This window comes from Microcaecilia unicolor, chromosome 11, assembly GCF_901765095.1.
Source record: "Microcaecilia unicolor chromosome 11, aMicUni1.1, whole genome shotgun sequence".
In the NCBI taxonomy this organism is placed as follows: Eukaryota; Metazoa; Chordata; class Amphibia; order Gymnophiona; family Siphonopidae; genus Microcaecilia; species Microcaecilia unicolor.
The window spans coordinates 85,394,436-85,422,070 of NC_044041.1; the positions used below are offsets into that span (position 1 = coordinate 85,394,436).

The following is a 27,635-nucleotide window of genomic DNA, read 5'->3' on the forward strand; positions in this document are numbered from 1 at the left end:
GAACCCAGGAGTACAGTTTCCCCATCCCCGGACTCAAGATATATACCTTGTATGGTATTTTTCACTGTAAGAGTCCCTCCTCCTCAAACAAGTGTATTAGTCTCCACATCATCTGCTACAGAGACAGGGTTGTGTTGCCCGTAGCATCAACTAAGAGACTAGTGGTCACTGAGACATACTTTATAACTCTGCAAATGCATAATACACACATGCGGACTTGGCCACATTTTCAAAATGAAAATATGCAATATGAAAATTACTGCAAGGAAACTATGCACTTACATTTACACCAGGCCTTCTGCAAGCACAAACTTTTAGGGGTAATATAATCGCATTGGCTTGAATATGCAAAAGTACATGTGTTACACAAGCCCTACACATCAGACAGGCAATTTACCTAAAGTCCTGTTTGCCTGTGAAAATGCTTTTGACAATTACCCCTTTAAAAGTGTTATAAGCTAAGGTGATCAGATAGCTTCATGGCATAAAGGGACAGACTAAAGCAGTTTAGTTTCATCTGCAATTCCTGCTTCACTTGGAGAAATTGGGATGTGTAATTCCACTGACTCAATAGGGCAAAATCAGGCTTAGTTTGGCTTGCTGCTGCTTCATGACATGAAAATGACCACACCATACAGTGTTATATAAGGTATCCTATGATGGTAAAGATATACCCAAATGTCAGGGCGGTTACACTGCAGAACAGGTGTGTATAAACCAAGTAATACAAAACTGGGGTGCAGAAAGGAGTTCCTGATGTTTCTAGGCCACAGTCAGAGAGAACACATGGGTTATAGCCCACACAGGTGTACAGGGCTGCTCTCTCATAGGTACCAGACATTTTACACATGGATGTAACACTTCTTGTGCTCCCTCGCACCACAGGATGGATGAGGATACTGCAGATGTAGTGTCCACAGCCTGAAGCTGGATTTAGAGTCTGCAGAACAGGATTTTGGAAGGAATCCTGATGCAGGATTCCCAGCTTTGTTGCAATGATCAGACTGGGAACAGAAGGGTCTACTAAGATGGGGGGAGGGGGGATCCCAGGCAGATGGGTATGAAAAGTTCATGAAACCAGGATCCTGTAACTATTTCTGAATGTGCCTGAAGAAAAAAAAACACAAGAGGGACTACTGGCAAAATAAACAAATAATAATAATTATTATTATTAGCCATCTTTACAAGTCACATTTTAAAAATGAGGACAACCGTCTCTGAACGGATGCAAATTCAGTTTCCAATACTTTAATGAGCTACTACATTTTACACTCATAATTACAAAATAAGAATCCATAAAAATATTTTCTTTTCATAATACGCAATTAAAATACTTGGGCAAGTGGATGTGGTTTGTTGTGGCCCCCACTAACCCCTTGCAGGGGAAGGGACGGAGGGGAGAGGGGTCTCTGAGGTGAAATTCTCAGAGCTCTCCATGCCTCCCATCCTCCCACACAAGAGTAAATACACTTGAATGTGAGGGGGGGGGGGGGGGGGCAGGGAGAGAGCAGAGATTGTGGAGAAGGAAGGGTAGCAGTCACTGACCCGCAGAGAACTGAGACAGGTATTACTTAAGTCGGGGGGGAGGGGGGGATGTGTAAACCATGTTGAAGCCTAGGTACATCTTAGGACTGAGGCCATGTGGAAAGGGAAGATGAAATTAGCCATCCCTTAAAACATAAAATAATCTTTGCCATCAGAAACTGATACTGGGGTAACACTGCTGCAGCCACTTAATTCAAATCACCATGCACTCCACTGGCATAGTGCAGACTAGACTCTGAAGGAAATGGGTGTGGACATCTTGCTCCTCTTTCTACCACTGATCATATCTAAACACTACCTCTAACCCCTGCTTTCACATGCTTTTCCTCTACTCCCTCTCCTAGACTGGCCCCACTTACAACATCCTGGCTGTTGTGTGGACTCAAGACCAGCAGATGGGAATCTGAGAGAAAGGGATGGGGTGGATAATTCTGCCCAGTTGCTGCCCTCCCACTTTTCTTTCTTGAATACCTGTGCAGTCTATACATGCCTTAACAAGGGCCCCCAAATGCTTTCTGGTAATGGCAGGAAGAAGTGTGATGAACGCCATGTACAGGTCCACCTTCACATATCAGCGTGTGTTGTAAGGCAACCTACAAGATTTCCTAGTCAGAAGGGAGCACCAGCAGCAACAGCATAAAGCAGGCCACAAACAGTCTGACTGCCAGCACAGGAAAAGAGAGGCACCAGACCCCAAACCAGGTGGGAGAAAGTACAGCACCACGATCCAAACAAGGGGAATGGTTTGCCCCCACACTTGTCTCAAACAGTTTCAAGGAAGAGGAAAGAGATGCAATGGGCACACTGCAGTTTGTGTTCTGGATAAGAAAGCTGTGAAGAGGGGTAGGGATAGGGTTAGGGTTCAACAGCGAACTGTCAGTGTCCAAAGGCTGACCAAGGCTCATAATTTCAGAGGTATTCTTGTAGAAAGTGCAGCAGCGTTATTTCATAGTGCTCGCCTGACTCTGGGCAGCGAATACTGTGCCTCTCGTTGGGGTAAATCTGTGGAGAAAAAGAATAAAAAGAGAAACATTATTTGGAGGGCAGTGATTTCTTATCTCCATCCATTGGGGGAACTACTGGGAACCCAAGGGAGACCTTTCCACAATCTAATTGCTGGCTACTATCTCACAGATAGACTAGGAAACCTAATTTATAATCCCTGCACAACCACCCTAGGCTCAAACACATGCAAATCTAATATGCATTTATCAATATACCTTCCTCCCCCTTCAAATAAACCATTAACTTCTCCTGGTTCACTGGTCTGGAAATCAAAGATACTGAAAAAAAATCTGAGATTCTTAATACAATGTGAAATGAGATTAGCAAGCGGAACCCACAATTTGAAGTTTAACTGGAAAATAAACTGAATAACCTTTCTAATACGAAACCCATCAGCTTACAAGACCTGCCCTCTCTCTTCCGGTGAGCCTCTTACCTGCAGCTGATAAGGTTTTCCAGCCCTGATCAATTGGGAGACCAAGAAGTTGGTGTGAAAAAAGTGCACATTTTCATCCAGGAATCCATGGAGGATGAGCAAGCGGTTCGGCCTGCATGTGAGAGGAGAGAGAAGACAAAGTACGGTGTACAAATTAACTTTTCCAAGAGACCACACTTAACCATCTTTATACAGGAACCACTACCCACTGCTATCACTGTTCAAACACTGGCACCACCTACTAGGAATGGATCCTAACCAGGCATCTCCCATACCAGCATTAATCCATTGAGATCCTAGTTCTATCATCTGGCAACACAAAGAGAACCAAGTCAAAGCAGTTGGTGGTAACTTAACATCCACTAACCCAAGCAAGACCAAAAGATGTTTAGCTAAGACAGCGCAATTGGGCGGGAGGAAGTGACGTCATGCAGAGAGACGGGAGCTTGAAAAACAAGCTCCATCAGGGCAAGCTAATAAAAGTGCTTTAAACCCTCACCCGCTGTGGTTCTGAGGGGGGAAAAAGGGACAAGAAGAGTTGGGAAGGATGCCCCTGAAGAAGGGGTTAGAGAAATTCAAGTTCTCTGTGACCCCTGGAGTGAAAGCGGCGGCGATGTCGGTGGGTTCGGAGAGGGGCTCAGCCAAAATGGCAGCGCTGGCAGCTGCACAAAGCATGGAGCAGTCGGGAGAGGCTGGAGTGGAGAAGTGCTCCTTGGATAATGAGGAGGCCCCAGGGAGGATGTTTGGAGAGCTGGCAGAGGAGCAGGGACAAGGACACCGCGTAGGTAGAACGGCAGCGTCTTCAATGGTGAGGTCGGAGCGGTGCGCAGCTAAAATGGCGGCGCCGGAAGCCGAACGATGCGTGGAGCACTCCGGTGAGGCTGGAGTGGAGAAGTGCTCCGTGGACAACGAGAAGACCCCGGAGATGCCGTTTGGCGAGTCGGCAGAGCAGGGGCAAGGACACCGTGTAGGCAGATCGGCGACATCTTCAAAGGTGAGGGGAGAGCCGAGTGATTCAGGAAGAGATCCAGAGGAGGGCACGACAGGAGGAGCTGTAAGGCAAGGGGAGCAGCCCAAAGATCAGGGTGACCAGAGGGGCCCGGAACACCTAGAGACTCAGTCAGCGGTGCGGGCCGAAGGAGATTCTTTGGAGAAGGATGCAGACAGGTGTGTGGATCTGGTGCCCTTGGGGGGTCAGTGCTCAGAGGGAGCTGCAGGGCACGGGACGCAGTTGGAAGAAATAAAATGGTGGGGTAAGAAGAACCGGTGAGGACTGATCAGCTGGAGGAGAGACACTATGGGATGGGGGAGCCGGTGCATAAAGCGGTTCAAGCATGGTTCCGGGATCTGAGGGAGGATTTCGCTGGAGTTCAGAAGGATATTCATATGGCGATGAGAGACATCCATGCTGAGTTGAGAGATTTATGGTCTCGGGTTGGTGAGGTGAAGGAGGAAGTAGAGACCCTTAAGACTGAAGTGGGTTTGGTGCGTCAAGTGCTTACAGCTGAACAGGAAGATCTCCAAAGTGTCAAGGAGCAGTTGGAAGACCTGGAAAACAGGTCCCAAAGGAATAATCTACGTTTTAAGGGAATTCCGGAGCCTGATCTCTTTGTCAATTGTTCGGCAGTGATAGAGGAGCTGTGTGAGTTCATTTTATATCCAGATGGGAGGAGTGGACGGTCTGATCTGCAAATACAGCGAGCTCACAGGACGCCGGGACCACAGCAGGACTTTGCTCCGAGGGATATTGTGGTTTGTTTTGCAGATTTCCCTATAAAAGAGAAGATTTTGGCCAAGGCGAGACAAGGAGAAATCAGGTGAAAGAACTGTAAAATTGGGGTGTATCAAGACTTGGCCTGGAGCACTCTGCAGAAACGCAGATCCTTTAGGGAAGTTACAGTTTTTATGAGAGCTAAAGGGATACGGTATAGGTGGCTGTTTCCCTTTGCTATGTGGCTCACAGTGGAGGGTAAATCCCGCAAGATCAAGACCCCAGCAGAGGTGTGGTTGGCTTTGAGCACCTTGGGGTGCAAAAGAATTCCGAATCAGATGGAGACGGCTGAGCGGGTCAAAGATTCTATCCCGGTCACGAGATGGCAGAAGGAGGGGCAAGAGGAAAGTCAACTGTGAAGTCCATTTCTTGAAAGGCGGAGGAGCAGAGATGAACACCATACGAATGGCATCCTCTAAAAGAGGACTGGGGTAGTATAAAGGGAATGGCTGATGGGATTTTGGGGAGGGGTTTGAAGGGGGGGGGTCAGAAGAGAAGGGGTAGTTTAAGGAGTGTAGGTGGAGTAAGGGGGAAGGGGGGGGGAAGTGAATAGATAGGGAGTGGGTCATTAAAAAGGGATGTTTTTAGGCCCTGGGTCTGCGAGCCATTTCCTTGAGAAAGGCAGGTCTGCGGGTAGGTGGGTCCGGTACTCATTGGGGGGGAGGGGAACAGGAGGGGGGATGGGGGAGGGGGAAGGAGGGCAAGGAGAAGGGAATATCATTGGTGGTAGGTAGATGGAATGTGAATGGATTAAATAACCATGGGAAGCTTAGTAGAGTGTTTAAAGAATTGGAGAGATTGAAATGGGAGATTACATTTCTGCACGAAACTCATCTGCGATCTCAGGATACTCATATGTTACGCCGTAGACAATATCAAGAAGTAGTGACACATCAGGGGGAAGGGGCAAAAAAGGTGGGGGGAATAGCTATTCTAATTAGGCAAAACTGTGGGTTTGTCACTAAGCGGGTGTTTAGGGATAAGGAAGGGAAGTGTGTGGCCCTTAAAGGTTGGTTACAGGGTAGGGAATTTACGCTGATTAATATCTATGCTCCAAATGATTATCAGACGAAATTTTTTCAGAAGCTAAAGGAGGAGCTGTTGGGTTTTGTGGGGGGTCATGTAGTAGCGGGGAGGGGGGGGGGATTTCAATTTGGGCCCTGATGCCAGGATGGATCATTCAAAAGGGGAAAGTTACCATAGTGGGCATGGGAGAAAAGCCTTGTTGCAACTTATGAAATGGTTTGAGGTGTTGGATTGCTGGAGATTGTTACATGGCACCCAGCGAGACTATACTTTTTATTCCCATGAAGCACAGTCCTATTCAAGATTGGATGGGCTATGGATCCATTGCAATGCATGGCATATGGTGAAGGCGGAAATAGAAACAATTAGTGTTTCGGATCATGCGCCAACCTGGGTTAAACTACAGGGTTTGGGATTGGAGGTTTATAGGGGGCGTTGGAGAAACGCTATTGGGGGACGAGGGTATTAGGGAGGATGTTAGACAGACTATTCAGTAGTTTAGGCGGTTTAATGATAATGGGGAAGTGTCTGATGGAACTCTCTGGGATGCTTTGAAGGTGGTGGTATGGGGGGGTTTTGATAAAATGGGGAGCTGGGAGGAAACGGGAGTGGGGAAAGTGTTCCTTGGAACTGCGGCAGAGGTTGCTCTATCTGGAACAGTTGCATAAGAGGAATTCTTGTGAGCGAGTCGGGAAAGAATTAAGGGAGGTGAGGGGAGCACTGATGCAAATGCAGATGGAGGAGGTGGAGTTCATGAGATCTAGTGGTTAGGGTGGTGGACTTTGGTCCTGGGGAACTGAGGAACTGAGTTTGATTCCCACTTCAGGCACAGGCAGCTCCTTGTGACTCTGGGAAAGTCACTTTACCCTCCATTGCCCCATGTAAGCCGCATTGAGCCTGCCATGAGTGGGAAAATGCGGGGTACAAATGTAACAAAAAATAAAAAAAAATAAAAATCTAAATTAAAGCAAGAATTTTTTGAATTTGCAAATAAGTCTAGTAAAATGAGATAGAGGAATGTTTTTTGAAATATTACGGAAAATTGTACAGAGCAGAAGGGGGGGGGGGGGGTTAGGGAGGAGGGTTGGGCCCAGTATCTGGACAGGATTCCTCTGCAGCAGTTGGATGATGTCGAGAAAGCTAGAATTAGGGAGCCTATTAGATTGCAAGAGGTACAGGGTGTGATCAAGAGGTTGCCGAATGGGAAGGCTCCAGGGTTAGATGGATATACAGGGAAATTTTATAAATGTTATGTAGATGAAGTGCGTGATTTATTAATGAGGGTGGGAAATGGAGTCTTAAAGGGGGAGGGTTTCCCAAATCTATGTCTGAGGCAGGGGTGGTGGTTATCCCTAAGCCAGGGAAAGACCCAGGGAATTGTGGATTGTATAGGCCAATTTCGTTATTGAATGTGGAAGGTACTGGCTAATAGGCTGGCTAGAGAGTTGCCCAAGCTGGTGAATGCGGATCAGGCAGGATTTATACCTGGGAGGTAGGTAGGGGATAATATTAGGCGCACTTTGAATTTGATGTGGGAAGCGCAGAGGGGTGGTAGGGAGATGCTTTTGTTGGCCATTGATGCGGAAAAGGCTTTTGATAGGGTTAGTTGGGGATTTTTGTGGGCAGTGTTGGAGTGGATGGGTTTGGGGGAAAATTCTTGTAAGTGGCTGACAGCCTTATATGAGAATCCAAGGGCTTGTCTTCGAATAAACGGGGGATATACGAAATTCTTTTCTGTGGTGAGAGGGACCTGACAGGGCTGCCCGCTTTCTCCTCTCCTGTTTGCGATGTATATGGAGCCCTTGGCAGAAGTTATTCGCCAACATCCAGACTTGAGAGGAGTTAGGGTTGGGGGGAGGGAACATAGAATAGCATTATTTGCTGATGATGTGTTAATGTACGTGGTTGATCCAGAACAAACGCTGCCCAAGATACTGGAGATTTTGAATGAGTTTGAGGATTGGGCGGGCTTTAAGGTAAATATGGATAAAAGTGAGATATTGGATGTATCATTACCTCCAGGGGTGGCATTCAGGCTGGGTGGGAGATTTCCCTTTAAATGGGCTAAAGGCAAATTCCGTTATTTGGGGATTCAAATTCCGAGTGATCTTAATAGGGTGAGCAGTATCAATTATGGTAAGATAGCAGGTCAAATCAGATCAGAGTTGTCCAGTTGGAAAGGGTTATGGTTGTCTTGGTGGGGGCGCATGGCAGTGATCAAGATGAATATTTTGCCATGCTTGCTTTTTCTGTTTCAGGCCTTGCCAGTGGAGCTTCCTCAAGGAACTATTAAGCAGATTCAGAGATTGGTAACGCAGTTTATTTGGAACGGGAAGCACCCTAGATTGGGAAGCAGGGTGCTGTGGGGGGTGCCTGAGAGGGGAGGAAGGGCGGTTCCTAACACTGAATGGTATTATTATGCGGCGCAGGTGCGGATGATTATGGATTGGGAGGGTGAGAATAAAAAACCTGGAAGTCAAATAGAAAGGTATTACACCCCTGGTAGAGAGCTTAACTCTTATTTGTGGACTACAGAGGGAGTGGGAAGGTTACTTGAAGGGTTGTGTAACCCATATGTGAAGCATCTGATAGGTGTGTGGAAGGAGGTTAAGAGGAGGTGGGGTCAGGAGGGAGAGGTTTCTACACTAGCGCCCCTGAGGTGGGAGTGGAAGGGATTGATAACTTTTCGTAATGTTTTGCAGGGTGGACAATTGTTGAGTTTTGAGACATTGTGTTCTAGATATGATTTGACAGAAGGTGATAGGTTTGCTTATATCCAGGTTCAGCATTTTGTGGGGACTATGGGATGGAGGGGGACAAATCCTCAAGAGAGGGAATGTTTAGAAAATTTGTGGATAATTTTGAGATGGGTCCCTAGATCTATATCTGTTCGTTATAGATTCTTTCGGGGCAGTGATCCTAGGCAGTTTGGTGGGGCATGGGAAGTGGACTTGGGATTTAAATTTACTGAACAGGAATGGGAAGTTATTTGTGGCGAAGTATATAAAGCATCAGTGTGAGTCCTGATACAAGAGAATGCTTATAAAGTTCTCACTAGATGGTATTATACGACTGAAAGATTGCATAAAATGTATCCAGATACATCAGATAGATGTTGGAGGTGCGGGGTACATAAGGGTTCCTTTCTTCACATTTGGTGGACATGCACTAGGGTGGTGGATTTTTGGCAAGGGGTGGTGAAAGGATTGGTTAAGTTGACGAATACTTTATTGGTGTGTGGACCCCGGAAATGCCTTTTGGGCTTGTACAATGAGAGGGAATCCTGGGGTTAGTAAATGGCCTCGATGGGGTTTTGCGGCGGCCAAATGTCTTATAGCCTTAAGGTGGAAATCTCCGAATTCTCCTACACTGGAGGAGTGGAAGGACAAATTGGGACAATTAATGCATATGGAATATCTGACGGCGTATAGAAGGGTGGGATCTTTGAGATGCAGAGGGGGGTGGGCTCGTTTAAGAGCAGGGATAAAGAAATTATAGGTACTTACCTTTGGGGGGCGAGGGGGTGGGGGGAGGAGAAGCTGGGGGGAGGGTCTGGGGTGGAGGGGAGATGGGTTGGGGAAACTGGAATGTTTGGCATTAGGGGATATGAATGTTAGTAATAATGTGGAGGGGTTGATGGGGGGAGCACAGGTTGTGGGTATTGTCCTTGTTATTAATATTGGGTTATGTGAGCCTGTTATGGACTGTTGTAAGCGATGACTCCATTGAGGGCCGCTGAGGACAACTTGTGTGTTAATGGGCTAATTGTCGATTTGGTCCACTGTTATTATTTTCAATAAAAATTTAAATTAGGGGGCATTGGATACAGTCATTAGAAGAATGGTGATAAAATCCAGTGTTTCTCGAATGGATAAGAAGTCCTGTAATATTAACAGCCAGAATTGCTCTTATTCTCCAGTGTTTTCTGCGGTGGAGACAGATTTGCTGGTGCTTCCTGTACTTAATGTAGCTATGGAATATATTTGACTGGGAAGGAAGCAGAGCTGTGCTGTGCATGTAGTCAGGAAGGAACTGCAAGTAGACAGGTTTTGAAAGTGATGAGGGGGAATAAAAACTCTCTCTCCTGTTATTAAGCGATGACTCCATTGAGGGCCGCTGAGGACAACTTGTGTGTTAATGGGCTAATTGTCGTTTTGGTCCACTGTATTATTATTTTCAATAAAAATTTAGAGTTAAAAAATAAAAAGACAGTGCAAGTGTCATTGATGCTATATCATCTGTACATCGTGGGCAGCACTTCCAGATGGTCTTAACAAAACATGCTAATACAATCTCAGGACATACAAAAACCTTAGCATTCTCAGAGACTATTCCAAAATCCAGCTTGTTGAGACATGGAACATGTTAAAAAGCACCAACAGAGTCTACCATAATTCGGCGCTCACAAACATTCCTCATCAAACTCCCTCATCAAGAGCTGAGAGCTAGCCAGCACTGGAAAATGCCGCCCCCCCCACCCAATGGGTGCAAGTTAAGCTGAATCCTAATGGTCAAAAAAACATATCCACTACTCCTGCACTCACTCATTGGGCAGTTTGTCTACATGCAGTGCCACTGAGCCAGCCTCGTAGCCTTGCTGGTTGTTCTCTGGAACATCCATGTACCGTTCAGTATACCCAGTGTCGTAGGCCATCCACACTGTTACAGGGGCACCAGCAATAGCAACCTGCCAATCAAAGGGAAAGACTGCGTTACCACTTTAAACAATGCCCTGTCCAACTCCCTCCCCCACATTGCAGGCACATCAAGATGGAAAAGGGGAAAACTAAGTCCAGAAGCTAGCACCTCACCCAGGCCTATGCAGCTCAATCATCAGAACCCTGGATTACCTTGCCAGTGGAACACTATGTTGCTGCAAAGGCAGAATGAAGTAGAGCATCCATTGGATGTGGCCCCGGATCACCACAATCCGGTACGGCACAATCAAAAGTAAGCAAGCAAGGGCAACACAGCAATACATTGGACTAGATCATAGTCCAATATATTGCTCGTATGAGGAAAGGCTAAAGAGGTTAGGGCTCTTCAGCTTGGAAAAGAGATGGATGAGGGGAGATATGATTGAGGTCTACAAAATCCTGAGTGGTGTAGAACGAGTAGAAGTAAATCAATTTTTTACTCGTTCCAAAAGTACAAAGACTAGGGGACACTCGAGGAAGTTACATGGAAATACTTTTAAAACAAATAGGAGGAAATATTTTTTCACTCAACGAATAGTTAAGCTCTGGAACTCTTTGCTGGGCGATGTGGTAACAGCAATTAGCATATCTGGGTTTTAAAAAGGTTTGGACACATTCCTGGAGGAAAAGCTCATAGTCTGCTATTGAGGCAAACATGGGAAGCAACTGCTTGCCCTGGGATTTGTAGAGTGGAGTGTTGCCACGATTTGGATTTCTGCCAAGTACTTGTGACCTGGCTTGGCCACTGTTTGGAAAACAGGATACTGGGCTAGACTCTGACCCAGTATGGCTACTCATGTTCTTACAGTGGAAGTTCTAGGCAGCAAGGCAAAGAGATTTATGGGCACCTACCTTGAAAACACTGGGTTTGTGAATGAGCCCCATGAGGGAGAGGAAGCCTCCATACGACCAGCCATGTATCGCCACACGATTCAGGTCTACAAACCCATACTTCTGTGCCACAAAATGTAAACCTTCCACCTGGTCCTCAATTTCCACCTGGCCCTGCATAGAATGAGCAAAATAATGACCAATTATCCACTGTCTAGTGGGGAAGGGACATAATACAATCACCTGCAGAGTTCTCTAAAATCAACATAATGAATGAGATTATAACTAGAGAAAGGAATGAAAGAAGTAAAACAAGCAATGTTACCATTTGGTTTTTAAGTGCGCCTTCAAATGTAAGTCCTCGCTGGCATGATCCCCTGCCATCTATCACTACCACTGCATAGCCAAGATGTGCCAACGTGTTCAGCCTCAGATACTTGATACCCTTAAAGGAATTATTTACTAGCTGGACCTGAAAAGGAAAAGAGGAACAGGAATATTTCTGCCGTAGAACCAATAGGTAGACAAGTGATGGTGTGGATAGGTTCATCCTAGGCTATCCTGGGTAAATTAGCAGAATATTCAGGTAGGTTAATTAATTTCACTCATTCTGAGCAGACTCTATACAGTCTAATGAGGAACTCACATAAGTTATGCCACATAGGTTCACTAGATGTAACTGCAAGAAATCAAGGAAATGGAAGAATCTATGAGGCAAGTGATAAGGCCACAGAACAAAGACATGTACTGGATGGTGAATGGATTGAGTGGAATAAGAAAGCTTATTTATCTGTAAACAAGGGGTTCTCTACGGACAGCAGGATAAATCAGCCACATGGTCCCTCCCACCTCCCTTTACAGTTGTTGTTTAAGCTATAGAATAAATTAAGGGGGAGCAACAACGGTCACAAAGAATGGAGCATGGAAAGGCAAAAAGAGCAAGCATCAACTTATAAATGTCTCCCCTACCTGGGGTCCTCCATATACGAAGAGCACTGTGGGATGCTTCCTACCAGGAAGGAAGTTGTGGGGTTTATAAACCATTCCATAGAGCTTTACATCAGACTGTGTGTGGAAATCAAAGACTTCAGGGGGAACGTAGTAGGGAGGACAACCTGGAAACGAGGAGAGCATCAGAAGAGAGGTCTCCTAAAGCAGAATGTGTTAGGCCCCGTCTGACCTCATAAATATTAAAGACACCATTGCCAGACAATAGAGAACCAGGAGAAAACCAAGCAGCATTTGGACACAGAAGAGATAAGGTAACTTTGAACCAGTTCCATCTGCTGGATAAGGACTGCAACTGGACCTAAACACAACAGAAGCAACCAACACAATTCACAGGTACTGTGTCATTCCTGTGAAACCTGGGCTTCCTCCATTATGACAAAAGGATGCCCAAATGCAGAAAGAGTATGAAATAAGGCAGAAGCTGCTGCAGCATAGGACAACATATTGACACATCTGAAAGCATCCAGGTATTATAAACCAACAGGAATTCATTACTATCGGTTCCAATGCAAAAAGCAAGCCACTTCATGAACCCCCTCAAACGCTGTGCTTGGAGATTTGGCTAGTGTCACTGGATTCCTCACTGTACACAGCAGCTTGTAGCGAACTACACATTGCCCCCATTCCTCTCTAGGTTTTTGCCTGCTCTCACCAGCAAGAATACTAACCAGCTGCCTCCATCATACTGGCCCAGAATTCCGGCTGTTTGTGCAGTGGGTCATCATCAGAACCGCTCAACCTGTAGACGTGCACGCAGGGAGGGGCACTGACACTGCTGTAGTGACTGATGAACATATCGAAGTTCTGTGGACACAAGACAAAGTGAATCCAGACCAGATTCTAGCATGATGTACAGAAAGCAAATGATGAGTGGAAAGTTCTGCTCACCTTGCTCTCGCTATGGCCCCAAAGTGTATTCAATACAAGGGAAGATGTGCAACTCTTGGCACGGACTTGCATTTAGCCTTGTGAGATTGGCACAGGTCCATACTCTCCCATCTAATTTTAGAACTGCCACCATGCCTGCACACATGCATCAACTACTTGGGTTGTCTAACTGAATTTCCTCTGTGACCCCAGGCACGTCACTTCACTCTCCATTGCCATAGGTAAAAACAAAGAGCTAGATTTACTAAGCTATGTTTATGCACTTAATGCATGTTATTCAGTAAACAGGGCCCACTAAAAATAATGTGCATTAGTAACTAACCCTTTGTTCCCTGCACCAGAAGGCTTACAGGCTACCTACTACAAATCCACACTGACCTGGCTCAAAGAGCAGCTGTGAGAAAATCCAGACGTGGTGAGCCTCACTGTCTCCCCAGGAGACTCATAACTTGTCACATAAAGGTGATGCTCCAATGGTGTATCCTTAGTGCCCTGAAAATACACCAGCTTTGTTTTCTCATTCACCCAGATCTTTGAAAAAGACAAAAAAAAAAATCCATCAGTTTACTATTCAGGGCCAAGGACAACAATTTCATGTGCACACAATTCTCATTGAAGTTTGCATTTCATGCCATTGAATCTCCTCTAGGTTTCTTTTTTTTTTTTTCTTAAGAATTAAAACTGCAAGTCTTTAAACTCCCTATCATGGACATACTGTGAATAGTAACGCCTGTATTTATAGTCCTTTGCATTAATCACGTGCTTTGTTAGTTCATACCTGAATGCAAGGACAAAGTTCAACAAATATATAATGTGACACTTTTTTATTCGACTAACTTAATATATTTATTGATTGTTTATGAATTAATATGTGTACTTGAAAACATAACTTCCTGATGCAGTGTGCTCTACCAACTAAAAAAATAAAAAAAAAATTTAAATACAGAATAAAAGGGGCAGTAGCTTTCTGCACCAGTCTTCAAGTCTCTCTCCCGCTGCCTGCTTTTCAGAAGGCAGTGTTGGGTATTTTATTGTGTCGCATCCTCCTTTGAAAACCAGAGCTGTAATTTTCAATGGTCACAAAAGAAAATAAATAAATAAATAAATAAATAAAACAAACAAACAAAAAAACACCCCAAGTGGATGCAAATGAAGTTTTCTGGTATTTGTCAGCAGCCGAGTCTGATCCTATGAGCTGAGGAAAAGTATTGCACCCCACTGAAGTGAATAGTGGGTACCTTTGATCCGTGTCGAGCCAAAACTTCCCATTCGCCGCTGGTCAGTGCAATCTCCTCTGCGATAGGACATTTGAAATCGTCTGGAAGGGAAGAGGAGAGTCGGAAATAAAGCAGGGCAAGAAGCCAGTTAGAGGAGGAGAAATTAAATGAACCAATGATGTTAATGGCAGTGCAGGTCTCACCTTCCCCAGGAAGGTGCGGCTGTGTCCAGTCGTACCCGCCCTTCTTTAAGACAGCTGTGACAAGGTAAAGATGGCAAAAGCCAGTTTTACATTCATTGGCTTTGATGAAGCAAATCTCCTCCTCCTCTCCCTCAGGTTGGACAAAGGGATAAAAGATGTCATGAATCTATACGGAAACATAAGTAGAGTCAGAACCAATAGGACAGGAGAGAAAGCTAAGGAAGGAGATAAGACAATGACATCATACTGTGCCCCCAAAACAATCTTTCCTCCGTACATTTATCCACACATCAGTGACTTCTTCATATATGATGTATGGTTGAACATCTTCTGGCACAGTTTTAGCAAACTCCAAACGCTGCTCCTCACTATCAGGGACTGGAATGAATAGTGCCGGAGGGAGGAGAACAAGCTGCAACCGCTGCTGAGGTCGATCAAGGAACATGGCCCAAGCACTAGGGAAAGGATAGCAGCAGAGACAGTGAAACAGCACCACACTCAGCATCACATCCTGTCATCTCAGATGGGCATGAACCATACCAGTCATTTGCAATTAGCAGTTGAGGGATCCCAACGTTATATACACTCAATCTCTATACAACAAAAACTCAACCCACCCAAGTTCTGGTATCCTCATTACTACAATTTTGGGCTCCCAAGATTACAACATAGGTGGGGATCACAATGGAGAGATGCCAAACAAGTGCAGAAGAAAGGAAAAATGTGCTCTTACCTGCTAATTTTCTTTCCTCAAGTCCAAACAGACCAGTCCAGAACAAATGGGTTAGGCACCTCAAGAGAGAATCCACAAAAGTGGAGAACCCAATAGATCCCACGAGGCGTAAAAGTAAAAAACAAAAAAAGGTGGGAATATAAAAGCCAGGCTACCCAAAGATTGGAACCAAACTGAAATTAAAATAACCAGCGTTTAATAATTTTCAAACAAATATTAATAAAACAATATTTATGTGTAATTGTTTTATTAATATTTGTTTGAAAATTATTAAACGCTGGTTATTTTAATTTCAGTTTGGTTCCAATCTTTGGATAGCCTGGCTTTTATATTCCCACCTTTTTTTGTTTTTACTTTTAGGCACCTCATCAGCCAGCAGATGGAGACAGACAATTTCTGTAAACCTGCCCTATAAAAGGCACCATGCAGCCACCTACTCTTCAGTATTCCTTTAACAAAGCAAATGTTGACAACCACTGCCTCTAAGTGAAAATGCAATAGTAGACTTTGTAGAGGCTTCACCTTTTCTTATACCTCTGAGCAGTACAAATACGTAGTACAACCTGCAGGATTCACTGCTTTCCTCCAGATACCATAACAATGCTCTAAGCATGTCAGAAAGGTGGAAATACAAACTCATCACCACAGTCTTATTGTTGAAAGGCCAGCAATAGCATCACCTTGTTGGGCAGACTGGATGGACCATATTTACTATATTACTGATTAACATGGAGGACCGGCACCACTTTCAGAAGAAAGGAGGGGTTGCTCAGAAACCCCTGCCTCAGCAAAATGCAAAAAGGGTTCTGGGCAGGATAAGGTTTGGATTCTAAAATCTGCCTTGCCCAACAGATAGCAGCCAAGACCACCACCTTTAGGATCAGATCTTTCAAGGTCACCTTTTTTAAAGGTTCAAAGAGCAGAGACTCAAGAGCACAAGTACCAAATTTAGGTTCTATGCAGAAACCACCGAACAGACTGGTGGACATAAACATGTGACACCTTTAAGGAACAAACATCATCTGGGTGCAGCCTTTAAGAAGACCCTCTCCAGACTAATGCTAAGTCATTCTTCAGGACATCTTAAACAAGAAAATCTAAGCAATCAAAACTTAAAATGGGGACAAACCTCACATTGCACATCAAGACACTCTCCAGATCCTAGCATAGATTAAGGATGTAGATCTGTTCCTTGCTTACAAGAGAGTTGTACTAACCAAATCTACATAACTTTTATGTGTTAGGAGTGCCCTTTTAACAGCCTTGCTGCAAGACAAAAGGAATCATCCATTAGGACTAGGCCTTGGACAAGACCATCCTTCTCTTGCAGAAGCCTCATATTCTCCCCCACCTGCAGACGAGCAACATCTGGACCAATCCAGAGCTACCAGTACCACTGATCCCTCATGCAATGCTAACCTTTGTGACATGACAGGGCCACAGGGGAAATACATAAAAGAATCCCTTCAAAGGTCACTGCTGTAGGTGGTCATCCAACCCTGCTACTCTTTTCACAGGCTGAAAAATAGTGATACGCTTGCATCGTGACTTATCGCCATCAAATCCATTGTCCCCTAACGGTTTTGGATTAGGACAAAGGCCTTCTTTGACAACTCCCATTCTCCTGCATCTAGGGAGTGCCTGCTCAAGTAGTATTCCCACACATTCTCAGCTCCTGCAATGTGAACTGCAGACAATGCCTTAATGTATGTCGTGTCCCAATTCAGCAATAGAAAGGTCTCCTTGGGTACGCCACTCTTTGTCCCTTCCTGCTGGTTGATATACCTCATAGCTGTGTCACTGTCTGAAAAAAAAGTCTGACTGCTTTACCTTGAACAGTAAAGGAAGGCCAGCAGAGCCCAGTGAACGACTGAATGTCTATGACACTTCAATCACTGACCATCGTTCCTGAGCAACCTGAAACTCCCAAACTGACAAAACATGGAAACTCCAGCATCGGCAACTGCAGCGGTTACGTATTAACCTTAGCCCATAGGACCAAATTAAATATTGCCACCACTGAGCAGAAAACCTGCACATAATTCCAGGTATGTAGCACACTCCTCACTGCAAGAGCCCACATCCGAGCTTGGAGCTTTAGCGTTCTCTGGTTGGGCAGAACACTTTCACTTCTGGGGTTTGCAACATGCTCTCGGATAGTCTAAGTATTGAGTGAGCTCCAATTTAGAGACTACAAGATCTGATCACCCAAACAGTAACCTGACGACTCTCCACCTCTAACTTTGACCTAATAAGCCAATGATCTAAATAGGGGTAAACTAGAACTCCCTCTCTGAAGAGGAGTAGCCCCCCCACCATTCATAACTCTAGAGGACGTCTGAGGACTCATGGCTAGCCTAAAAGACAGAACTTGCAATTGGAAGTGGCAACCCAGCATCAGCAAACCTTAAAAAGTTTTGGTATGGTTTCCAAATTGGTATATGTAAGTATGCCTCTCTGAAATTCAATCCCATGAGGAACTCTCCCCTTGTGCAACACTGAAATCACCGATTAACATCTCCATACAAAAGAGTGGAATTTGGAAGACTAGATTCACATCCTTCAATCTAGGATGGGCTAAAATTAATCTTCTTTCTTCGGGACTACAAAATAAATTAAGTTATGTCCCATTCTCCACTCTTCTTTGAGCACATGAACCACTGCTCCCAAGGCTTGTAATATTTCCAGTATGGCCATCACCGCTGCCCATTTTGCCAGAATGCCTCTTTACACTACTTCTAGAACCCACTAGTTACAACCAACCCTCTAGCCGCATTGTTGAGGCTTGGACCCCCAAAGTCTCTTTGGGTTCTTCTATAGGCTACTGTGGTCTCTTGACCATGGGAATTCTTTTTCCAATTAAAACAAATGGGATGATGAATTATTAAAAAAACTGAAGTGCTGGGAGGAACTTCCCTTGCCTGGACAATAACATTTATCCTTTCTGAATCTAGCCCTATTCGAGCGTGAACAAGCAGAACCTCTTGGCTTGTCTTTCACTAAAATTTGAGGCTTTACTATGTTCTCCAAAGAGAAACTTTCCTTTTGAAAGAGAAGCCTGCTAACCCAGGTTTTAGAGGCCATGTCTGTGACTCAATTCTTGAGCCACAAGAAGCACCTTGTGGCACTGTTTCCTCTAAGCTGAGTGGGAGTCCTCCACCTACAGTCCTGCCAGTCGGGAGTGCTGTTTCACTACCACATTTTCAATAGTGAAGGACAGGCAAGCTCTACAGAATTCCAGGGAACCTGCCTGTCCCTAGCAATTGAAACACAATAATGAAGTACCACCCTCCACTGGCAACAATTCAGTTGGACAACTCCGCTCAATTTAGAGAAAACAGTGCCTTGAAGAAACAGCTACTGTCATGGTCCTGGCCGAAGTCCTAACGACGTCATACAAGATATCTGCCATGGCAGCCTCCAAGCAGACAATTTCCTTTGGATCACACTCATCAGCTTCCAAGACTTCGTACACATGCTGAACCTAGTGTAAGCAAGCCTTGGACATGTAAATACTGTAAACAGCAGTCTGGAGTCCTAACACTGCCACTTCCGAGGTCTAATTCAGCAAAGATTGGCCATTCCACCCTCCATGGGAATAGTCAGAGAAAGGAGAAACAGGGGTGATATGATACAGATGTTCAAATATTTGAAAGGTATTAATCTGCAAACAAACCTTTTCCGGAGATGGGAAGATGGTAGAACGAGAGGACATGAAATGAGATTGAAGGGGGGCAGACTCAAGAAAAATGTCAGGAAGTATTTTTTCACGGAGAGAGTTGTGGATGCTTGGAATGCCCTCCCGCGGGAGGTGGTGGAAATGAAAACAGTAACGGAATTCAAACATGCGTGGGATAAGCATAAAGGAATCCTGTGCCAAAGGAATGGATCCTCAGGAGCTTAGTCAAGATCGGGAGGCGGGGCTGGTAGTAGGGAGGCGGGGATAGTGCTGGGCAGACTTGTACGGTCTGTGCCAGAGCCGGTGGTTGGGAGGCGGGGCTGGTGGTTGGGAGGCGAGGATAGAGCTGGGTAGACTTATACGGTCTGTGGCAGAGCCGGTGGTTGGGAGGCGGGGATAGTGCTGGGCAGACTTATACGGTCTGTGGCAGAGCCGGTGGTTGGGAGGCGGGGATAGTGCTGGGCAGACTTATACGGTCTGTGCCCTGAAGAGCACAGGTACAAATCAAAATAGGGTATACACAAAAAGTAGCACATATGAGTTATCTTGTTGGGCAGACTGGATGGACCGTGCAGGTCTTTTTCTGCCGTCATCTACTATGTTACTATGTCATCTTTTTGGTTACTGCTGTCACCAAGGCCAGGCATGGCAGAACACCATTTTAGTTGAAGGGGCTAAACAAACCAATATCCAGTCCTGCTCCCAAATGTTCAAGTTGCTGATGCTGTGTTGGGCAAAATATTCATCAAGCCGTGGCCCCAGTGGCCCATCCAATTCTGCTGACTATGGACCAAGGCATCCACTTTCAGCACATCAGTTTTTCATTTTTTCCCCAGACCAATAGGTAAACCTTACCCATGGTCCTACAAACTTTGAGACCGGCCTCCGGAATATCCCATTCTGCTGAGATGAGAGCCTGTATCACCTGGTGAAAAGTGTTTGGTAGGTTTATGGATACCCTCCAAAATGGATATCCCGATGACCCGTCTCCTGCACTGGGGGCTCAGAGATATTCAAGTGCCTGAGCTATCATAACTGAAAAGCTCTTCATTGCAGAATAGATTGACGACTATGGGGTCACCACTTTCCCCAAAGAAGAGTTTGCCACAGAAACCCCCTTGCCAATAAAAATGGCTGCAGTGCAACATTTGGGTCCAACACCAGAAGTCACCAACTGCTCCTCCCAATCTTTGTAAGCCTCTCTGTGTGTGAAGACTGCTCCAAAGCTCTAGGCTGCTCTCTGATCTCCTGGCCCAAAATGGACCCCTGGGCCTGCCAACAAAAAGACTGTACTGCAGCAGCAATACATACTCAGGAGAAAAAGGCTCTGGACTGCATCAGCAATGCAGAATACTCTTAAGACCTGCTTGGGGGACCCTGCAGGGAGATTTCTCACATAGCTATGATGTTCTCCAAGACCAGTGGGGGAGCAGAGACAGAGAGCTGTACTTCCAGGTTCCGAGGAGACAAAATGGCTACCTCACCCGTGCTTTTGTCAGTGAATATGCGACCCTGAGAGGAAACTGAAGCACTAGTTGCCTCCATAAAAATTTGTTCATCCACCACCTCAGATCTTGCCACCAACACAGTAGAAGCCTGAGACAACCATCCTGAAGCTTCTCCACAGCAACAGCTGCAAGGTCCTTTAATGCTCCAGTGGCCTCTTCACTAGGAACAGCATTTGGCATGCTCCAAAGTTGATTCCATTAGACCATCATCAGGACAGAAATGGTTGTGCTGTGCCTCACTGAGCTTCTGTTTTCCAGGCTCTTCCTACATACACCAGACCTAGCACCAAGCGCTTCTTTGGCTTACCCATTTCATGCTGCTCCTGATCCAAATGTGCACAGAAAGAGAGGCAAATACAGATTGGCCTTGGAACACTTTCTCATTACTCCCACAAAGTGTCTGCCCCAGCAAAAACAACCACTCCAAACACACTGCCCCGAGCCCCATCAAGTCACCACTGATTAAGGGGACTCCTATTTGCGCAGCTCCTGGCGTGGTGTTGCTCTGAAGTAGGGGAAGAGAAGAAAAGCATTAGAGCTCCTTCCTTCAGCTAAATCACAGTGCTGCCAATCTGGTTCAAGTGTATCCTTGCTGTATTTATTTAACAATAGGATTTATTCACCATTTTTGTGAAGAAATTCACCTAAGGTGGTATACAGCAAGAATAAGCTGGACATAGGCAATGGACAGTTGCAGTAGTAAAAATATTTAAATAGTACACATTTTGTTACTTACAACGCCAACACAATACACATTAAAACATCTATACAGGCCCATTCACCCCACAGATCCTTTCTATTATTTTAATTTACTTGTCTTTTCTTTTTTAAACAATTTATCCCTGAAGAGAAAAAGACCGAGAGAAGGAAGTAGAGGAGGGGACTGAAGCAATCCTCATGAGATCCACCCCAGTATGAGAGTGACCTGGACTCCTCCATTTATCTCTTGAAAGTGCAGCGGTCCCTGATAGGACCCTCGATCCCCTTCCAATTGTCCAGGCTCAACTGGGTTACCAGTTCTCCAACTGGACCTAGGGAGCTCCCCATCAAACCAGTCCTCTGCTGCACAGAATGCCCCTCACCATCTGCTAGAGAGAGAGAGAATACTGAAGAACCGGGCCCACATGGTGAATTTTATAAGGCAGGGATTACAGTACTTAAGTTCCTGTATCCATCTACTGGCTGAGGGGCATAATCCATTCAGTCTGGACTGGTCTGGTGAATGAAAAGGAAGAGACTAGAGCTGGTACCAGGAGTGAAGTTTGCATGGAACTTCTTTCAAGTGCATGGGATGATTCACAAACACCTTGAACAACAACTAAAGGTCCTGCCCCACCTGAGCTACTTCTCAAGGCACCTTCTGACTTGATAAGGAGAAGAAAGTAATAGGTCCTGACAATTACCACAGAGAGGCCCCTACAAGCACACACACAAACACATACATGGATGAAGGGAGAGAGTCACTTACAATTTGCCATCCCGTGTCCAGCCAGCCCGTGCAATATACTCCACGGTGGGGAAAAGCGTGGTGAAGGGCAGGACTAGTTCCTTATCCTGTGCATACACAATCTACACAAAAATAGGAACCAACATTCAAATGGAAGTGTAGGGCAAGAAGCTGCACAAGCACTCAAAATATCAACCATGAAATGGCATAAAGACAGGAAGAAAAAATAAGATCTTTCCTCTGGCTCTGAAGAAACTCCTAATCCAATGAGGATTAGGAGTTTCTTAGCACTCAGGAAGAAGTGTTCACTCAAGTCCACAATTAACAAAACCAAAACAGAGAAAGCTCACTCTCCCCAGCACTGGGTTTGAACTTCCTTCATTCAACAAAGAAACAGAAAAGGATAATAGTGAGACTACCTGGCCCATCCAGTCTGCACAGGAGCCATCTTTTGGTCAAACATTTGTAAAATTGAAAGAATAAATAATGCAGACTGACTAATCACTGGCATTAAGCTCAGACACTATTTTCTCCCCACCACTTTCACTGGAAGGCATCTTTGATTCTGCGACATACTGTGCCCTCAGTCCTGACTGTAATCATTTTTCTGTTTAGGACATGAAACCCTTTCTAGACTCACTGCCTCTCACTTCCCCAAGGCCCCACGACAGGGTTGCGCACTCACCATTCCCTGGCTATCCTTCTGAAGTTCTGCCAATTTTAAAGTAATCTTGGGATTCTTGCTACCTGCAGAGTACAAAAAAAAAGTGAATGAAACCTTATTATATTCTTAAGAATATAATACTTTACAAGGGAAACTTTCTGGATATTGGTTCAATCTCTTGTATTATCTCAGTTCGATTATTTCAGTCTTGATCTGTTGTTTTAAGGCATTAATTAATTGTTTACAGGTAATGCAAAATACCGCAGTTAGATTCATTTTTGGTCTATCAAAATATGAGTCTGTTAGAAGCTAATATTTGAAGTTACACTGGCTACCAATACTAGCTTGTATACAGTTTAAGTTGAATAACACAGTTTTTTTTAATTATCTATGGAGATTCTCTTAGTCATATGAGAAATCTAGCATTACACCTCTACAAGATGCTGTTTCTCGGCAAGCTACTCGTAATCGGTTTATGTTAAGTTTTCCAGATATTCTCAAGCTAAAATCAGTCAAACAGTTTACAACTTCATTACAGTACCAACTTATTACATGTTGGAACGCCTTACCTTTATCTTTAAGGTCTTGCCAGCATTTTGTAAGATTTAGGAAATTTCTGAAAACTTTTCTTTTTCAGAGGTATGGTCTTACATCTTCTAATTGCAATTAATATGTTTTGACTCTTAATATTTTTGTAATACTAATTCCCAAATTTTCTGATCTGGTTCTCTTAATTGTAATCCACCCTGAACTTTTCAGGTAGAGGCGAACTAGATGACCTGAAATAATATAACATAAATGAGAGACTAAAGACTTGAGGGATGTGAAAGCATAAAGAACGTTGGTTTCTATAGAAAGTGTCACTGGCATAACCAGGCTTCTGGCTGGACCCACTGTTGGACCAACCAACATCCTGGACAAAGTGGGTTGGGGTGATGGAAAAGGGGGAAGAGGTCCCCCTCCAATGCTCTAGCTGATGTATACAGGAGTGAGAGCTGATGTCCTCTCTGTGGTCACAAACAGCAGGGTCTTGCTTAGATGACAGAGCCAGTAGGCTGCATCAGCTCTGAGGAGTCCCTACCATCGCTGTCATGACAACAGTGACCTAGAGTCTTGGTATCCTCTGCCCTACCTGATGCCCCAGATGTTTGCCCATCTCACATTCCAATTACCCTGTCTTCTGACTCAAACTGCATATGCTGGGTCACAAAAATCAGAATTTCTTATCAGATTACCACCTTCTCAGAGCTGTTATCAGTAGCTGTGTGTTGTGAAAAGAAAAAGAAATCCTTGCTATGGGCACCAAACACGTTCAGGACATGTGGGTTTGTGCCCATCTACCAACAGGTGGAGACAGAGTACAGAAATGTGCTGTGCCTTAATAGCACCATCTGCAGCTCAGACAATTCAATATTCTTCTATCTTCAGTTGGTAGATGGTCGCTGTGCAGCACCTGGTTTGGATTTAACTTTTAACTTCTGAACTGGGTACTGACTAGTTTAACAGAAGTTATAGGATAGGACCAGTGAATTTCTGTGGAGAAAGGTTGCTGATATTGCAAAATAATTGGTCCTTTGGGGGTATAACTGATGATGCTCGATGTCTCCCCTTACCCCCTAGAGGCTCTCCATTTCTTCTTCTGCCTTGTTTGCTAAAGAAAACACTTGCTGTCAGAAGAGTAGTGACTGAAAGGAAAGGTGGGGCTGTCTCAGAGGGCATTTGCTGGTAAGAACTGCATTTGCCCTAGTTGGAAGAATTTCTGTGTGCTTTGAGTATCCCTCTGTCTCCAGCGGATGATCAGACCATGCAGCTTCTGGACTGGTTACCGAGGCAGCTTCTGACCGAGCTGAAGAATTGGAGATCAGATGGGCAGAAGGGTACTGAGGTTTTATACTCCATTACAAAAACAAAATGGAAAAACAAAAAAGAGGCGTAAAACAATTGAATCGGATCTGCAGCAAGGATGATGCTAGGAAGAGTCCAAGTTCTTCTCCCTCCCTCCCTTTCTAGCCCTCTTGTTCACCGCTGTCTTCTCCTTTTCTCCTAGAAAAGGTTATTAAATGGGAAGTTGCTTCCTCACCTAAGAAGAACAACAGTGATATCTGAAGTGCCTTATTTCTAACAAGCAGGCACTTTGGGATTACTTTTTATAGAGGGTGTTCTCTCCAGATTTTAATTTTGTCATCCATCAAGCTTATTTGTTGAAGAGAAATCAGTTTCAGATTGTCTCCCTCTGACACAGTACCTCCAAAAAGGATCTGTTTGGAACAGCCTAAATTTTTGTAACAGAGTCCTTACATTCAGGGGTCTTGTAGTAAGCTCCTTCAATTATTCCCAGAGCTCCTAAAGGACAGATAGCTTCCTCCCAAGGAGGGAGATGGACCCTAAGATCTTTAGGTTATTTAAAAAAAGAACTCCTACTCTTAATTACTCAGTTTTTGGAAGCCTTGGATATTTCAACATCTTCTCAGCCCCCTTCACTGTAGGTGGATTCCATTATGCAAGGTCATAAGGGTCCACCAAAAACCTTCCTGATTCATGGAGCTATTCTAAATGGGACTCCCCCAATGCAGGTTTTAAACTAGGCAGGGCTGTGTCAAAATTGTAATTTCTGCTTCCAGCTGAGAAAGAATGGTTTCTGCAGCTGAAGATGGACTCTTTGGTCACTGTGGTCAGTAACAATACTACAATAACTTGGAAGGTGGTGGTATCGCTTTGAAGGTTCTGCAGGATGGTATAGTTGAAGTGGATGTCTTAAGAGCAAGAAATAAGAGTGTGAAGCCCTATGCAGCAAGAGACTGTTTTCGTTGGATTCAGAGGATTTAGACTAAGATCAGAGTCTAGATTTGTCTGAGTCAGCAACCTCACTTAGAGGCAAGTCTTGCATACTGGCTGATGACCTTTATGATCTCATAACAGTTCTTGCTAGAAGTATGGCATACACCATTACTGCTCGCTGGTTTCTCTGGCCGAGAAACTAATCAATGGATGGAGAAATTAGGTTTTACCTGATAATTTTCTTTCCATTAGTCCTTTCGACTATTCCAGAACCTGTGGGATAGTTGTGTCCATCAACCAGCAGGTGGAGATAGAGAACTGAAAACTGAACTGAGATATATCTCTTTTGGCATCCAGTCCAGCTCCTCAGCATTTATGTAGGTAAGCAGTAAGGATAATATTCAGAACAAACACAACAACCTTAAACAACTCACTAATCTAACACTAACCAGACGAGCAAACATGTGTGGACCTCTCTCATCTCTGGACAACTTGTAGAGAACAAGAGATATGCAGAAAGCACCATGCTAGGTGACAGTTATTTGGCCAGTTACTTCGCTCTGACTAAACATGTCAAAAACCTTGGGCAGGCCTCTGGAATAACAGAAAGAACTAATTGAAAGAAAATTACCAGGCAAGACCTAATTCATCCTTCTATTACGTAGCTTCCCACTATTCCAGAATCTGTAGAATGTATAAAAGCAATCTCCAGAGTGGGTGGGATCCTGGCGTCACAGCCCTGAAAAACGAAGACCCAAAATTGGCTTCAGAGCACACCACGATGTCCATCCTGCTTCCCTGCAAGCAAATAAGCTAACATGATAGTCTCCTTCAGCCATCAGCCATCTAGCAATTGTGGGCTTGGAAGCTATGAGGCTAAACCTCTGTTTACCAAAAAGCACACAGTCTGTCCAATTTGCCAAAACTCATTTGTGACTTCCAGATATCGAATAAGGGTTTTTATGCATATAGAGAAGTTTCAAAGAATAACAATGAGCCTCTTCGTCCTCTCTGTGAAAGGGCGGAAGCTCCACAGATTGGCTTAGATGACATGCTGATACCACTTTCAGAAGGTAGAACTTTGCACAGGGAGACCGCCCCACTCCCCCCCCCCCCCCAAAAAAAAAGCAGAAAAAGGGATCCTGAAAAGAGAGAGCCTGTAGCTCCAAAACTGTACTTGTTGACACAACAGCCACCAGGAACATCGTCTTTAGCACAAGACATTTTAAGGAGGCCTTCCAGCTCAAGAGGAGGCTTCTGCAGAGCCCGAAGGACTAAATTATGGTTCCACTCTGGACACGGCATACAAAATGGATGTCGTAAGCGGCCTGCTCCCTGCAAAAATCGAATTATATCTGGGTGAGCCGCAGCAGATGTCTTCTGTAGTTGGTCTCTAAAACAGGCAAAAGCCGCAACCTGAACATTTAGAAAACCCAATTCCAATCCTTTCTGAAGGCCTGCCTTGAGAAACGCTAGGATACGTGTGATCTGAGCAGAGAAGGGAGAAAGTCCACACTCAGAATACCAGCTCTCAAATGTCCTCCACACCCTCATATATGCCATTGATGTAGAGCTTTTCTGAAGCCTGAGGCAAGGTAGCAGTGATCAAATCAGAATAACCTTTTTGTCTCAACCGAGCCCTTTCAACATCAAGCCACAAGACCAAAGAAGCACAGATCCTCCAGGGGCATCGGACCTCGCATCAGTAGGCCATGTACATGCAGAAGATGGAGAGAATCCCCATCCACCAGTGGAACCAGGTCTATGTACCATGGCCTCTGTGGCAAATCCAGGGCTATGAGAATTATTCCACCCTGCTTTTCAACACGTGGATTACCACAGGCCAAGGACGGAAGACATACAGTAGATGAGTCCCTGGCCAGGGCTGCAGTAAGGCATTAATCCCCACTGAGCCCGTTTCTTTCCAATGGCTGAAGCACATACACATTATGATTTAAACATTTTATTACTAAGTTGTTGCTTGTTTGCCCTTGCCACAGCACCACTTCCATCACCTCCATCACTGACCCCAGAACCTGGATATAGTCCTAGACCTGCAATGACTGAGAAGAGAAATCTGTTCAACAAGCTTCGACCTCCTGAAATTCCATGAGAAAGATCCTCTCCCTTGTTGTGTTGTGTTGAATTGAATACCCAGATACGCCAGCGACTGCAATGGAGTTAGTCTGCTCTTCT

General features: G+C 44.8%; 1 protein-coding gene across 2 annotated transcripts in view; it reads right to left on the minus strand.

Annotated features, from left to right (window-relative positions):
- Positions 1-1,232: 1,232 nt before the first annotated feature.
- DPP9 (dipeptidyl peptidase 9) overlaps positions 1,233-27,635 on the minus strand; it is a 59,528-nt gene continuing 33,125 nt past the window's right edge. For both annotated transcript variants that reach the window (XM_030220174.1, XM_030220173.1), the window contains exons 9-21: positions 22,683-22,744; positions 22,019-22,119; positions 14,908-15,085; positions 14,631-14,796; positions 14,449-14,528; positions 13,589-13,741; positions 12,991-13,126; positions 12,281-12,426; positions 11,637-11,783; positions 11,333-11,485; positions 10,328-10,470; positions 2,987-3,098; positions 1,233-2,547 (exon numbers count right to left, since the gene is read on the minus strand). In XM_030220174.1, coding sequence (XP_030076034.1) covers positions 2,455-2,547; positions 2,987-3,098; positions 10,328-10,470; positions 11,333-11,485; positions 11,637-11,783; positions 12,281-12,426; positions 12,991-13,126; positions 13,589-13,741; positions 14,449-14,528; positions 14,631-14,796; positions 14,908-15,085; positions 22,019-22,119; positions 22,683-22,744 — 1,670 coding nt within the window. In that variant the 3' untranslated portion in view covers positions 1,233-2,454. The remainder of the gene's footprint in view (positions 2,548-2,986; positions 3,099-10,327; positions 10,471-11,332; positions 11,486-11,636; positions 11,784-12,280; positions 12,427-12,990; positions 13,127-13,588; positions 13,742-14,448; positions 14,529-14,630; positions 14,797-14,907; positions 15,086-22,018; positions 22,120-22,682; positions 22,745-27,635) is intronic.